This window comes from Salvia splendens, chromosome 2, assembly GCF_004379255.2.
Source record: "Salvia splendens isolate huo1 chromosome 2, SspV2, whole genome shotgun sequence".
NCBI classification, from domain to species: domain Eukaryota; kingdom Viridiplantae; phylum Streptophyta; class Magnoliopsida; order Lamiales; family Lamiaceae; genus Salvia; species Salvia splendens.
The window spans coordinates 25,235,044-25,249,819 of NC_056033.1; the positions used below are offsets into that span (position 1 = coordinate 25,235,044).

General features: G+C 40.6%; 1 protein-coding gene across 1 annotated transcript; it reads left to right on the forward strand.

The window, feature by feature from the left end:
* Positions 1–10,167: 10,167 nt before the first annotated feature.
* LOC121792042 lies at positions 10,168–14,399 on the forward strand. The gene is made up of 4 exons (XM_042189823.1): positions 10,168–10,395; positions 10,488–10,703; positions 11,327–13,291; positions 13,715–14,399. Exons 1-3 carry the CDS (start codon positions 10,206–10,208, stop codon positions 11,398–11,400), a joined length of 480 nt encoding a protein of 159 aa, XP_042045757.1. The 5' UTR covers positions 10,168–10,205; the 3' UTR covers positions 11,401–13,291; positions 13,715–14,399.
* Positions 14,400–14,776: the final 377 nt, after the last annotated feature.

The window sequence follows — 14,776 nt, forward strand, 5'->3', positions numbered from 1 at the left end:
TTTGATGATGACAATGGCGATTACCTGCCATAACTTTTCTCAAAGATGGTAATCGAGAGAAGCGAGATTGGTATTGAGAGACATTGTAAACAAGCGTATGAGAGAATTGGTTTTGATTTCAGTGTATTTTTCATATACAATACATCCTAATTTATAAGAGAGGAATACAACGTAAATATGGAAGAATATAATCCTATTTTCAGCCATACCAAATACATATTAATGCTCCAATCTTTTCCTCACATTCAGTGATTTGCCTCCTTCATTTACAGTAAATGATTTCTTTGATTATCTCTTGACACTCCCCCTCAAGTTAAGTAACGGCATCTCTGATACTTAACTTGTCCAGAACTTCCTTGAAGACTTTTGTGTTTACTGCTTTAGTCAGTATATCGGCCAACTGCATCTCGGATCGCACAAATGGAAGTTCAATAATTCCTCCATCAATCTTTTCCTTGATAAAGTGGCGGTCGACTTCCACATGCTTGGTCCTATCGTGTTGGACTGGGTTCTCTGATATACTGATTGCGGCCTTGTTGTCACAAAAAAGTCGACTTCCCTTTGTAGGAGGAAAACCGATTTCTGTGAGTAACCTCCTTAGCCACATGATTTCAGTTATCCCACTTTTTACCCCTCTGAATTCTGCCTCCGCGCTTGAAAGTGCCACTACCTTCTGCTTTTTACTCCTCCATGTGACCAAATTTCCCCCAACAAAAGTGAAGTAGCCGGCCGTGGACTTCCTATCATTTGGATTACTTACCCAATCGGCATCAGTATACCCATCAACTTCTAGATGTTCCCCCTTTTTAAGCATTACACCATACCCAGTAGTCCCTTTTAAATATCGCACAATTCTCAAGGCTGCCTCCATATGATCTTTTTGAGGCTTGTGCATGAACTGACTCACCACCCCTACAGCATAGGCGATATCTGGTCGTGTATGGGAAAGATAGATAAGTTTTCCAACAAGGCGCTGATACTTCTCTCGGTCTGCCAAATCTGCTCCATCAACAATCTTTAGTCCATGATTTAACATCATTGGTGTTTCAGCTGGCTTACACTCTAGTAGCCCCGTTTCTGCCAGTAAGTCAAGGATATACTTCTTTTGCCTCAAAAAAATGCCCTTTTGTGATCTTAGTATCTCAATCCCAAGGAAGTACTTTAGAGCTCCAAGTTCTTTCATCTCGAATTCTTGGAACAAGCTTTTCTTCAGGCTCTCGATTTCCTCAACATCATCTCCTGTGATAATCATGTCATCGACATAAATAATTAAACATGTTACCTTTCCACCTTTCCTCTTTAGAAATAATGTATGATCTGCATTGCTCTGTTTGTAGCCATATTTTGTCATGGCCTGACAGAATCTCCCGAACCATACTCTAGGCGACTGCTTTAGTCCATAGAGTGTTTTCCTTAGTCTGCATACTTGCCCTTCTCCGAATTCTCTGGAATATCCCGGAGGAACTTCCATGTACACCTCCTCATTCTTCTTTAACTCCCCGTGTAGAAATGCATTGGTCACATCGAATTGATGTAATGGCCATTCTTTGCATGCTGCCACTGAAAGCAATGTCCTTATTGTACTCATTTTGGCCACAGGCGAGAAAGTCTCTTCATAGTCTATGCCGTAGGTCTGAGTATACCCTTTTGCAACCAACCTAGCTTTATACCTCTCGATTGACCCATCTGCTCGTCGCTTAATTGTGAACACCCACCTACATCCTACTGGTCTTTTCCCTTCCGGTAACAGACACTTTTCCCATGTCCCATTTTTTATTAGGGCATCCATTTCCTTCTTCATAGCTTCCCTCCAGTGTTTATGCCTTCTTGCCTCCTCAACGGTTTGAGGTATATCTTCTTCCTCGTATAGGGCAGCCTCAAAAGCTCGAGCCATCTCTGTGAGGTGTCCCTGAGCAAGATTAGCTATTGAGTATCTGGTTTTCCGTCCCTGCCAATCTGGAGAGTATCTCTTTGGTGGTTTACCCCTTGTGCTCCTGTGAGGCAGTATATATTGCTCCGTAGCTTGATCATCATCGGTACGTTCCCCTTCTCTGCCTTCACTATTTCCCTGTCTCTCATTGTTAGTATTAACTTGAGAACCATTGTGACTAACCTCGGGATTTGGAGACGGAGATGATTGCTGGGTTGCGTCACCAGACATTTCGAACTGTACATGTGGGACGGATGGCTCGGTGGTGGTTACACTTTCCTTTTCATTTGATCCAGACTTTGGCATTGGCATTAGGACAGATGAAGCTGATGGTATTGGGAGAGAGGATGATGTATGGAGCCAACTTAGGGAGTCGATGTTTTCCTTTTTCTCCCCCTGACTCCCAAGCTGGTGGAAAAAATATTCTGTCTCCACAAAGTCGCAATTCATGGTAGTGTGGAGGTGATTAGCTTTTGGATCATAACATCTATATCCCTTCTGGTTTTTTCCGTACCCCAAGAACACACACTTTACGGCATTTGGTGAGAATTTTGAACTGTTTTGTTTCGGGATATGAACATAGACTGTACATCCAAAAACTTTGGGTTCAAGGGTAAGGGATGAAGGAATATCAGAGTGAGTGGCTAAAAATTCGAGCGGTGGTTTGAAGTTTAAAATGTGTGTAGAAAGTCGGTTTATGAGGTAGACAGATGTGGCTACAGCTTCAGGCCAAAAAGATTTTGGAATATGTGAGTCAATGATGAGGGCTTGAGTCATTTCTAGGACAATCCTATTCTTCCGTTCAGCTACCCCATTCTGTTCGGGAGTGTAGGAACAAGAGGTTTGGTGGATGAGACCTTTTTCGGTGAAGAATTCTTCCATTTTGGAGTTCACATACTCCCTCCCATTGTCAGATCTAAGGATTTAGATATTTTGTTTGTATTGTGTTTGGACTAGGCTATAGAATTGGGTGAATTTCTCAAAAACTTCCGATTTAGATTTTAAAAAATATACCCATGTCATTCTAGAACAATCATCGACAAACAATACAAAATATCGAAACCCATTTTCACTAGTAACAGGAGCAGGACCCCAAACATCGGTGTGAATTAAAGAAAAAACAGAGTTCACACGAGTATTATTGAGTTTAAATGAATGGCGATGGCTTTTGGCCAAAAAACATGTCTCACAATTCAAAGGATGTGGGGAAACTGAGTTTGGATAAAGTAACCGTAGATATCCTATGGATGGATGTCCCAAACGCCGATGCCAAAGCCATGTCTGGTCCTCCGTCAGTCCTTGAGTCAGCATTGCAGTACCTTGATTAGTCATCCCATCCACATAGTACAGTCCTTGATGTTCAGTGCCATGCCCAACTATCTTCCCCGTCTTCGTATCCTGTAAAATGCAGAAGCCAGGCTGCATTAGTAAATTACAACGAAGTTCCCTCGTTACATGACTAACTGAGACCAATTTATGAGACAGAGATGGGACGTATAAACAGTTTGAGAGACTTAATTCCGGCGACAATTTAATAGTTCCAGCCCCTTGTACATAAGCTAAATTTCCACTGGCTGTCTTTATGTATTTTTTCGGAGTATGAACAATTTCCAAAAAATCCGAGACATCAAAGGACATAGTATCTGTAGCTCCACAATCAAAAATCCAATTATGATCTTTATCTCGTGTTTCAGAGTTCGTGGAAGATAATGCCAAGGCCTGAAATGAATTTCTACATGATATATTGGGCTCGAAAAACTATTTTTTATTGTCTGGGTCTTCTTTTCTGAATTCTGGTAAATTTAGGGGTTTAATATGCAATTTCGGGGCCGCATGGGGGTTTTGATGAGATAAATAGTCTGGGTGGGGTTTCTGGTGTAATTTATGAGAGTCTAGGGGTTCTATTTCGGATATACAGGTAATTGAGGGTAAAAAACATGATATAATACATTGTGAGGGGCTAAAATGATTTAACCCCTCGTTACCTCCAAAGACCCTAGCCGCCAATGCTCCACCCTTCTCCTCTTCGTCGCGATTCTGTTGTGGCGCCGGTGGACCGACGCTGCCCGCCAGAGTGTTGGTAATAGCAGCCCGATTCTCGCCGCCTTTCCACGCTCCACCGGTTGTCACTACTTGTCCTCCCTGAGTCCACGCCGGATTTCCTCCCCCAACTGTCGTCACCGAATTTCCACCGTGATTCCATGTTGGGTTTCCACTGCTGACCGCTACCGCCGCCTGTCCGCTTCGGTTCCATGGCTGATTTCGGCCTCTAGAAGCAGCTCTCGCCTTCTTCATTTCGTCCCACCACTTGGGAAATCCTATGAGTAGAAAGCAGCCCTCTTTGGTATGTTTCTTTCCTCCACAATGTGAGCACACGAGTTTGCTCTTATCTTCTTCTCCTTTTCGAAGGTTCCAGGCTTGATTTCCGTGTGGTGGTGGGCGGTTTGACGGTGGTGGTGTTCGGTTGTGGTTGACAGCAGCAAGGCCTGACCCAATTCCTGTGGTCGGCGGTTCTGAGGGCTTGAGGATGCCCTCATTTGTTGCTTGCCTTCGCACTAGTCCGTATGCCTTCCGGACAGTTGGTAGTGGATCTTTATCCATAATCTCCCTCTTGATGTTTGCGTACTTGTCATCTAGTGCGCTCAGAAACTGATACAGGCGGTGGCGTTCTTCCTTCTTCCGGTAGCCCTCTATATCTGTCGGGCTTGGATCTCGGGTGTCAATCGAGATCCACAGGTCTTGCATTTTGGTCCACAACCCTTCTAGAGTCATGGCTTCTTGTTTTACTGTCATGGCTTGTCGATGCAAGTCATATATCTGGAATGGATCAGATCCACTTCCATAGGTGATCGCCAGACCCTCCCACAAGTCAGCGGCTGTCGCGTACTGAGATACCTCATTCACAAGTCCGGTTTCGAGGTTGTTGATTACCCAGTTGAAAACACAGTTATCACGTTGCTCCCATCTCCTATAGCCGGGATCGTCAATTGAGGGGGGTTTTGAAACTCCATTAATGTGAGACGACAATCCCTTTCCCACAATTGCGCGTTTCATGAGGTTAACCCATAAGGGGTAGTTTTCCCCGTTGAGTTTCGCCTTGATGGTGACTTCTCCAAATGATTCTGGCTGGTCTGGTTTTGTTGATGATTTAGGGGCAGATGATGATTCTGGTTTATCAGGAATTTTGAGGCTTTGTTTGAGAAATTCTGCAAATTGTGCAGCAAATTCAGTTGGGAAATTCATGGAGTTTGGCTGGGATTTTGGGGTGTTGTTGGAAGTTTCTGTATCAGAATTTTCAGAGTCTGACATGGCTTGGTTTCTGTTTGTGCAGATTTGCAAGTTGTGAGATTGTGCAGATTTGCAGGTTTCTGTTTCTGTTTCTGCAGATTTGCAGATTTTAACGGGAATAATGAGGAACTCGGATTTGAGTCCTCATTTGGTTGTTTTCCTGCTCTGATACCATCTCAAAGATGGTAATCGAGAGAAGCGAGATTAATATTGAGAGACATTGTAAACAAGCGTATGAGAGAATTGGTTTTGATTTCAGTGTATTTTTCATATACAATACATCCTAATTTATAAGAGAGGAATACAACGTAAATATGGAAGAATATAATCCTATTTTCAGCCATACCAAATACATATTAATGCTCCAATCTTTTCCTCATATTCAGTGATTTGCCTCCTTCATTTACAGTAAATGATTTCCTTGATTATCTCTTGGTAACTTTAGCTAATGAAATGAGGAAAGAATTAGATGGAAGCAGATGATGGAGGGAGACCAAGTGGAAGCAAGAAAATCCATAAAAATTGATACTAATGTACATCACATACTTAGAAAAAGTACATACGATGATTATATATTAAAAAAATTCGTTGCACCTCAAACACTATGTTGTCTGCATTACACCTACACTTAATCTACGTGACACAAATAAATTCGTACATTACTTACTACAAATTTTGGACTTGCTCATGCCAAACCAAATACCGTATTATCTACATTATACTTACACGTAAATTTGCAATTTTCTGACTTGTTCATGCAAAAACAAAGTGTGATATAAACAAAACTAATTTGCTATTGATGTTGGTTTTTGTAAAACTATAATCGTTCCATTAGACTTCTCGAGCCGACTACGAAATATATCATCTTAGTCGGGACGAAGGGAGTATAATTTTAAAATAAATTAATTTTTTGGTATTTTTGGGGTTATATAATTCGAACTGAACCGAACCCAATATCGAAACTAGTCAAATAATTAAAACGAATCGAACCATAAATCTGGACTCAATTTTAAAGTTGAGGTTTGGTTTTGATCGGATATTCGGGTTATTTAGCTCACCCCTAATCCCATATTTTGAATCAGTTTCTTCGTCATAAGTATAGCCTTTTGTCCTTATTGTCGCATCTATAGTGATTCCTCCAAATCCTTTTCACGTTGTAACAGTTCCAATTCCTACTTCCATGGACCCAACAAAGATACTATCATATGTGGTTCAAGATTTTGTTGATATCAATAAAAGGGTTCGAGCTATGGAGTAGAAAGATATGATAAACCAAGAAGACTGGTTTTGTAAATATATATTTAACTTGCACGTTACAGGGTCGAAACAAGACAGGAGAAATCTTTTAATCGCAACAAGAAAGATCTATTCGGGAATTGAGGATAAATCCTTCTGAAAAAATGTGGAATGATGCATCCAGAGTTGAAATTGATTGCCTTTATTTCATTTCCTTCTATAAATTATGGTTTCATAAATTCCTTAAGTTGTTTTGATATATACTCCATCCATCCCCATTTATAGTCATGGTTTGACTTGGCACGGTTACAGAAATATGAATGAAAGTGGTGGAAGTATGTCTCACTATATACTCTCTTAATTCGTCCAATGATTCATTTTGCCATCCCGGGAGTCCTTAATTAAATGGCTCATTTATTTATTTATTTTTCTATTTTTAGAAACTAAACCGCAAATTCCACCAACTTATTACTCTCCAATCAACTATAAAACTATACTTCCTCAACTTATTACTCTCCAATCAACTATAAAACTATACTTCCTCCATCCTGCAGCATGTGACACATTTCTTTTTAGGCACATATTTTTAGGTAGTAATGTTTACTTGTTAAATAATGAGTGAATAAAGTAGGAGTAAGAAAAAAGTAGAGAGAAAATATGAGAGAGGATAAAGTAAAGAGAGACGGAGTGTTGCTTTTTTGTCATTAAAGGAATTGCGTCAAGTAATTAGTTAAAACGGCCCAAAACGGAATACGACTCACTTACCCTGGGACGAGGGAGTATTTAAAAGTTGGTATCACATTCCACTACTTTTACTCATTTACTTTTTTTTCATAAAATCAAATAATTTCTTAAAAGTCGCGTCAAGTCAGTGTATCATTTAATCATGAACGAAGGGAGTATTAGTTTTACAGTAGACTATGTGTGCAAGAATTTAGTGGAGTGTGAGATCCACTACCTAAAATGGAAAAAAAGTAAATGAGACTTTAAATTGTGGACGTCCTAAAATATTGTTTGCCAAAACTATAAATGACTCTATTAATTTAGAACTTCCCAAACTAAAAAAATGACTTAACATGGAAAAGAGAGAGTATTACATTTCTTCATTGATACATTCCTTTTTCGTCCCGTTGCTAGTCTTTATATCATTCTCTCTCCGTCCCCGAATAAGAGTCGCTAATAGTCACTCTTCATTTTTACCATAAATGGTAGTAGGTCCCACATTCCACTAACTCACTCCACTCACATTTTATTATAAAATCAATATAAAAAAGTGGGTCCCACATTCCACTAACTTTTTCAACCAACTTTTCTTTACATTTTTTAAAACTCGTGTCCGGTCAAACAACGACTTCTATTAGGGGACGGAGGGAGTACGAGAGCATACTTTAGAAGAAAAAAAAACCCTCCTATGCTTTCTCTCACAACACTACTCTACTGTCTACTCTCTCTAGGTTACCGTTATTGAATTTGACCTCTTCTTGTCTTTCTCAAACACTACACACAATAAATTTAATTTCCAGAGAATATGGATGTTCAACGGCCACAACATCACTCCCACTTCTGAGGGTATTTGCTCTTCCACACTCTCTTTTTCACAAAATCTTGCCACTCATGTTTCCACAACTTTTTCCTCTTCTTTCTTGAATTCTGCCGTGATTTATATTCTTCATGTAAACGTACTACATATTCCGTCACAGACACACATTCATCGATAAATTCTCCATAATTGAGCAGGTTTTTGTGATACAGAGAGACAAAGAACTAATCTTTGTGCGTGTGAAATCTTTTAATCACTTTTTTGCCCTGTTTCTTGATTTCACATCAGTGTCTGCTTTTTGCTTAAATTGCTCAGCCATTTAATTTGCTAGCGATTCCATATCAATTTGAAGTAGTTTTAAGAGTGTCGGACACTCCAATAGCCCCGCCCCTTTTTTGTCCACAACCCCAATTTTTTTGTCCACAGCCCCAAAAATTTGTTTACGCCACTATAGTGGACACTTACAATAGCCCCAAGCTTTTTTTTCATTTATGTTAATTCAATAATAATTAAATTTATCGGACTATACGTACTTAGAAGAAAACGGCTATACGTGAAGAAATTAAAATTAAACACTAAATTTTCGTAGTATTAAAGTACAGGAAAAATTATACAACGAAAATTTAATTTATTGAAAATCACAAAGGTGTTCACACTGTGTCACCTCCCCTACGCGTCCAAACTTCTTCAATCAAATCGGCCTGGAGTGTGGTATGTGCTATGGTCCTGCGCATATCAGTGAAACGTTGGATCAAATATTCATTGCTCTGTGGTACGCCCATCTGGATCGGCGCGGAGGCAACACCGTGACTTTTTGCACCCTCTTTCGGTGCCCAGCGCTCTGCCGCAAATCCTTCATCTTCTATTATCATATTATGCAATATGATACATGCTAACATAATATTCGCGACATCATCTTCGTGTCAAATTCGTGCCGGGCACCGTATAATGGCCCACCGCGATTGGAGGACACCAAAAGCCTGCTCAACATCTTTCCTAGCACTCTCTTGTTTGCGCGCAAAATATTATTTCTTTGGTCCAACCGGTTGGCGAATTGTCTTGACGAATACGAGCCACCGATGATATATCTCATCTACCAAATAGTATCTCCTACTTTACTGCGTGCCGTTGGAAACGAAGCTGATTTCTGGACCCTCCCCCCGGCACTCATCGTTGAAGAGCGGCGATGACTGAAGAACATTGATGTCGTTGTTCGAACCTGCCACACCGAAATACGCATGCCAGATCCGCAAACGGTAGTCAGCAACGGCTTCCAGAATCATCAATGGATGTTTGCTTTTGAATCCAGTTATGAACTGGTCTTTCCAGCTCACAGGGCAGTTCCTCCACTCCCAATGCATGCAATCGATGCTTCCTAACATTCCTGGGAACCCGTGGATCGAACCGTGCATATCCAGCAGTCTCTGACACACATCAGGGGTGGGCTTTCGTAGGAATTCCCCACTGAATATTTCCCGGATCCCCTTACAAAATCGCCTAAGCACCGTTAGGCTAGTCCTCTCACCCATCTGTAGGTATTCATCGAACATATCGGCTGGTCCGGCCACTTCTGATGCGTAGACAGCCCGATCCGGCCAGCGCAACCACGCCGGAGGGTGAAGCACCGGTAACGCTCAGCCAAATTCGTCATTATATGGTTGAAGAGTCGTTGCGACATTCTGAATCGCCGTCGGAAAATCTCAGGTAGATAACGGGGGTTATCCACAAAGTAGTCCGCCATTAGACGCTGGTGCGCTCCGCTATGGTCTCATTGGATGGTCCGCCGATGAGTAATCGCCCGAGGGATCGCGGCCTCCGCCGCTTCCGCCGGCGCGCCGCATCCTCCTGGGAGGCCTGGTGTTGCATCTCTTGAATGAGAGAATTTCACGCGTCATTTCACAAATTGTCCATTTCAGTCCACAAATTCTAGTGAGAGAAAGTTTGAGTGATGAAGAGTTGGAATTATGTGAAAATAATGAATTGAATGGGGTGTATTTATAGGTAAATTAAATTGAACTAAAACTAAAATAAAAATTTCGCCCCGGACCGGCGCGTCCTCGCCCCGAAGACGCCGGATGACCGTCTGCCACGGAAATTTCGTCCACCTCGGGGCGGACTTTCTCCCCACTATAGATAGCCCCGAGATCGCCCCGGTCGGGGCTATAGCCGTTCCTGGCCTATAGTGGACACCCTAACAATTGTTTTAAGGGCATGAGAGGAGTGCAGCATTGCCACAGATGTGGATGGCCTTTTCCAAAGCCACACACTAGTTCTAAGCATAGAAGAGCTCATAAGAGGGTTTGTGGGACAATTGAAGGCTACAAAATCATTCATTCCGAAAATTATTTGGCGGTTTCAGACGATGACCGTGACTCTGACGACGATGAATATCACACCCCAAGTGAGCACATTTGATTTCGGGTTCTAAATTGTGGGGGTTTTGGTTAAAACTTTTTCTTGGACTGCATTGTTTGTAAAACTTTTGTCTTAAAGGTCCGAAGAAAAATGCTTTGAGCAGTGGCGGAGAAAGTGGGAAGTCGAACAAATCAGAAGATGATGTGTTTTCTGATGCAGCAATGGAGTTTTCAGACAGTGGGATTAGTCCTCAGTTAGAGGCGCACTTTGACAGCGTGAGGGAATTGGAGAATAATAAGGGCGTGGAAGGTGATGTTTACGGGAATGGGGAGCTGGATATCGAGGAAACTGCCGGTAAGCATATGAAGGACTTATTCTCTATGTTGGTAGGCATTTAATTGTTGATGAATGTAATGTTAAGATTAATTGTCAGGAGTGTTAAAATGGAAAAAATTTGCTGGAAATCTAATAATTCTTTATACATGCAAAGAAAGGCCTAAGTGCCTATATTTTAGTCAGTATGTTTCAAAATGATATTATCTGATTGATTAAAAGGCACGTCTTCAACTAAGTTAGAGGTTAAACTGTGCATCTTTCGGTCCTCGTGTTTACTTAGGTAGAGCTTTCTGATTTTACTTTTGTTTTTTACATGTGAAACCCAAAATAAGGAAATCTGATGCATTGTTTTCCAAAATGTTAGTAGCTAAATTCTGCACGCCGTCATGCTTTAGCATTATACTAATATTGAAGCAATCTTGCTTGGAAATTACGTCAACTTGCTAGTCTGCTTCTTGCAAAAGAGGTAGGGATAGTCTTGTTGATGTATTCATTACATCTTTCATGAATGATCTCATCAATTCCTTGAGTTTAAGAATTGGCACTTCCATCAGATATCTGATTTGTAGTGCTTAATTTTAATAGTTTGACGTATTTATGCCAGCTGCTTTACTCTTGAAATTTGGTCCTAATGAATGCAGAAAAAACCGAACAATCCAATGATGCAAGGAGTGAGGACCTGTCTCAGACGGAAGTAGCCGCCCAGACAATGTAATACCAATAACAGATACTTCTGCCGAAATGGTTTCTGTTGGACACTTAAATGATTCACAGCCTGAAAGTGGTCTTCGAGGTGAGATGGTACGTAGACCTGATGCCAGTGTCCCAAGTGCAAGAACTTGGCTCAGATCCTGTTTCTTTGGACCCTGAAGAAGGTACCATTCTGGATCAAACAATAGCAGCAGGTGGAAGTCGAGATGAATTGCGTGATAAGTTTCTTTCTGATGGGGCCAATGATGAGGTTCACAGTGCAGTCCATTCTGTCGAAAGAAGAGTCTTCATCAAAATGGCTGAGGTTGCCCTTGTCGATGAGACTCATGAAATCGAAGATGCTTCTGATGTAGATAAAGACCTCTCTCATTCTACTGAAATCATTGGGTCCACTAAATCTGATTATAAATATAATTTACCAGAAGAAAGTCTGTTGAGTACGTCTTTGGTTTAGCCTGACGAGAGAATAACAGAAGCTTTAGATGTTACAGAGCAATCTGATCGGGCTTGTATTGTCTCCTAAGATGCCAAAAACCAGCTCAGATGCAAGTGATGGAGGGAAGGTCTTACATGGCAGATGGTTATGATAGTCCAAACCAAAGCCTGGAATCCTAAGAACTTGAATTCTGTTGATGCAAGTTCCGCCCTTGGCTTCATAAATGGTGAAGATAATACCATTACAATGGAAAAGAAAGATGAGGATCACTGTGAAGAAAACACTAACTTCGAAACTTTAAACGAAAAGGGTAAAGGAGTTTCGACAGAAGTAGAAGTAATCCCTGATTTTACAGTGCCTTTACAAATACCGACTTATTTTCCAAGTTCATGTGTAGCTGATGGAGATGCAAAAAGTTTACAAGTTTTATCGGAAAACAATCCAAGTTCATTGGAATTCAAACTCAGAGATGATGGCTCTGAGAGTTCCATGAAAGGGGATGCTTCCGGTGGAACAGATTCTGAGGTGAATGAAATTGGTTACAAGAGTTCTTCCGTGGAACACCCGGTGTTGCTGGTAACTTCACAGATGCAGAATAATGCCCATGTGGCAACGAATGTTGTTGAAGTTGAGCCTCTGGATGTTGCTGAAACTGTTTCAAAAGTAGATGGAAATGCAGTTTTAGTATCAATTTCTGAGGCAAATGGAAGCAGTGACCATAGTGTTCCTCCACGAATTCCTCTGTAGAACACCCCGTGCCACCAGTGGCTTATGAGCTGCAGAATAATGTTCATGAGGCAACGACTGTTGACGAGTTAGAAGATGTTAATGCAGTTTTAGTATCAGCAACACTCAATTTCGACAGAATCTACTCTGCCACTCTCTAATTCGGTGCTGTTGAGAGACAGCACTGCTAAAGATGGTACCAGCGTCGCAGAAAATTATAAACCATCAGAATCAATTGCCAACACTGAAGTGACTGCTGAGGATCATGAAAGTAATGTCGAATCAAGGGAAATTTCAGAAAGCCCTACCCCAAGTGCTCAAGGAGCTTTCCCCACAAGCACATGTTTGGATGGTACTTCATTGAATGTCAAGCAGTTGCTCTCCAGTGATGATCTTTGCATACTAAACTACTCTGGTGACATTATTTCTAGTGAAGAACAATATTTTGATGACAAGGTTTTAAAAAAGTCTTCTGAAGCTCCAAGTTTAAAACAGCCAGTCCAGTAGCTTCACTGTCCGATGTTGAAGTTATCCATGCAACCTCTGATACGGTTGATGATAAGACTGTCGTTATTGTTGGAGATGTCACCAGGGTCAATGCAAAGTATGTGATTACTGAAGCTGAATGCAAGCCAACTAAGCTACAGGAAGATGCATCTGCAGCTGATATATCCAGTAGTGTAGCTAGCCCGGTCTGACAGCCTGGAAGCGAACTGTGGATCAGTAGTTTCAGGTACCGATACTTGTCTCAGTTGCAACTGTTTGTTTAAAACTAGTTTTCCCTTTACTCGGTTCCATAATATAAGTATTATTTGTTCTGATTTCTCTAATCTCCATAAAGTTAACGCTACCCTCGTCCCTTAAAAATAGAAACTTTCTAAACTTTTTATTTTAGGAAGTGAACCCCACAATCCACTAACATTACTTTCACTACTTTATCTCTCCCTCTCTCTTACTTTACCAAATTTTCTCTCTGTCTTACTTTACCAATTCTTCTTTCTTACTCTACCAATTGTGCATTAAAATCTGTGTCGTTTCAAAAGTTTCTATTTTTCTAGGACGGAGGTAGTATTGTAGTCTTGGTACAACTTTTCGTATCTATTGCTGTGCACATTTTATCTGATCATCTGAAAAACGCTCTCCTCTCAATCGACAGATACATTAGAAACAAATTCTCAGGAGCACAAAATCCATTCCAACAACTCAGATACATTTGAACCTCAATCTTTCATGACATTGGTTCGAACCGGGAGTGGAGGAGATCAAGTTACTACTGCTGCTGAAAACAATCAACAACCAAAATCTGATGCTCTTGAAGCCGGCTGGTTCCCTTCTCCAACAAACATAGTCAACGAATCCAAAGGCAGAAAGAAAAACGAGGAAATCATAGCCAAAGAAACAAACTGGAGCCCAGTAAAGCAGCAGCAGCACAGCCCTCTCAAAAGTCTCGTAAACGAAGTTAAGTCACCAAACACGAAACAAGTGCAGAAAGTCGAGGCTGAGACTAAAGATGACAAAGTGGGGGTTGTTTCTTCAGAAGCACACACAACCAAGGATCAGGATACCAACAAGCACGTTGAGAAGTGGCGAGATACTCGGTTGAGATCAAGAAAGAGAAGAAGAAAGGGCGACCGTTTTGGGTTCCATTTGTATGCTGCTCTTCTGCACATAGGGACCAATGATCCTAGTCTTTTCTCTATATTTGATTAGTGTGTATGTTTACAGTTAAGTATTGATTATAGTTAACTAAATTGTGGAGAGTCTTCAATGTGGTAACTCGAAATTATGAAATATTTTGTCTTCCAGTTGAGAGTTTCTTTGATGGTTGATGGAGATATAAATATCTGTGTTTGAGCCGAATAACAAACATGGGTAAATTTTGAAACATCAAAACTTTTGTAAGATCCAAACTTTAAAGGAATAAGGAATATTGGTTTCTAAACTATAAACTTCGGCTATATTTTGATATTTCTTAAGAATCTTAAAATTGGTGTATAATATCAAAATCAAAAACTTTATATTGTGTTTGTTGATATTTCTCAAGAATCTTAAAATTGGTTTATAATATCAAAATCAAAAACTTTATATTGTGTTTGTTGCTCTCTTCATCCCACATACATGTCTTTATTTTGCCCTACAAAAGTTATCATATTTTTTTAAAAATTTATCTCTCATTGAAATATAAAACTGTATTTTCTCTATACTTAGCACATAAAAC

Excerpts from the sequence above, each read along its gene's own strand:
- LOC121792042 (XM_042189823.1), top strand. The coding sequence starts at position 10,206 with ATGAGAGGAGTGCAGCATTGCCACAGATGTGGATGGCCTTTTCCAAAG. Across the intron at positions 10,396-10,487 it reads CGATGAATATCACACCCCAA|GTCCGAAGAAAAATGCTTTG; the intron begins GTGAGCACATTT and ends TTTGTCTTAAAG. Across the intron at positions 10,704-11,326 it reads GGATATCGAGGAAACTGCCG|AAAAAACCGAACAATCCAAT; the intron begins GTAAGCATATGA and ends TAATGAATGCAG.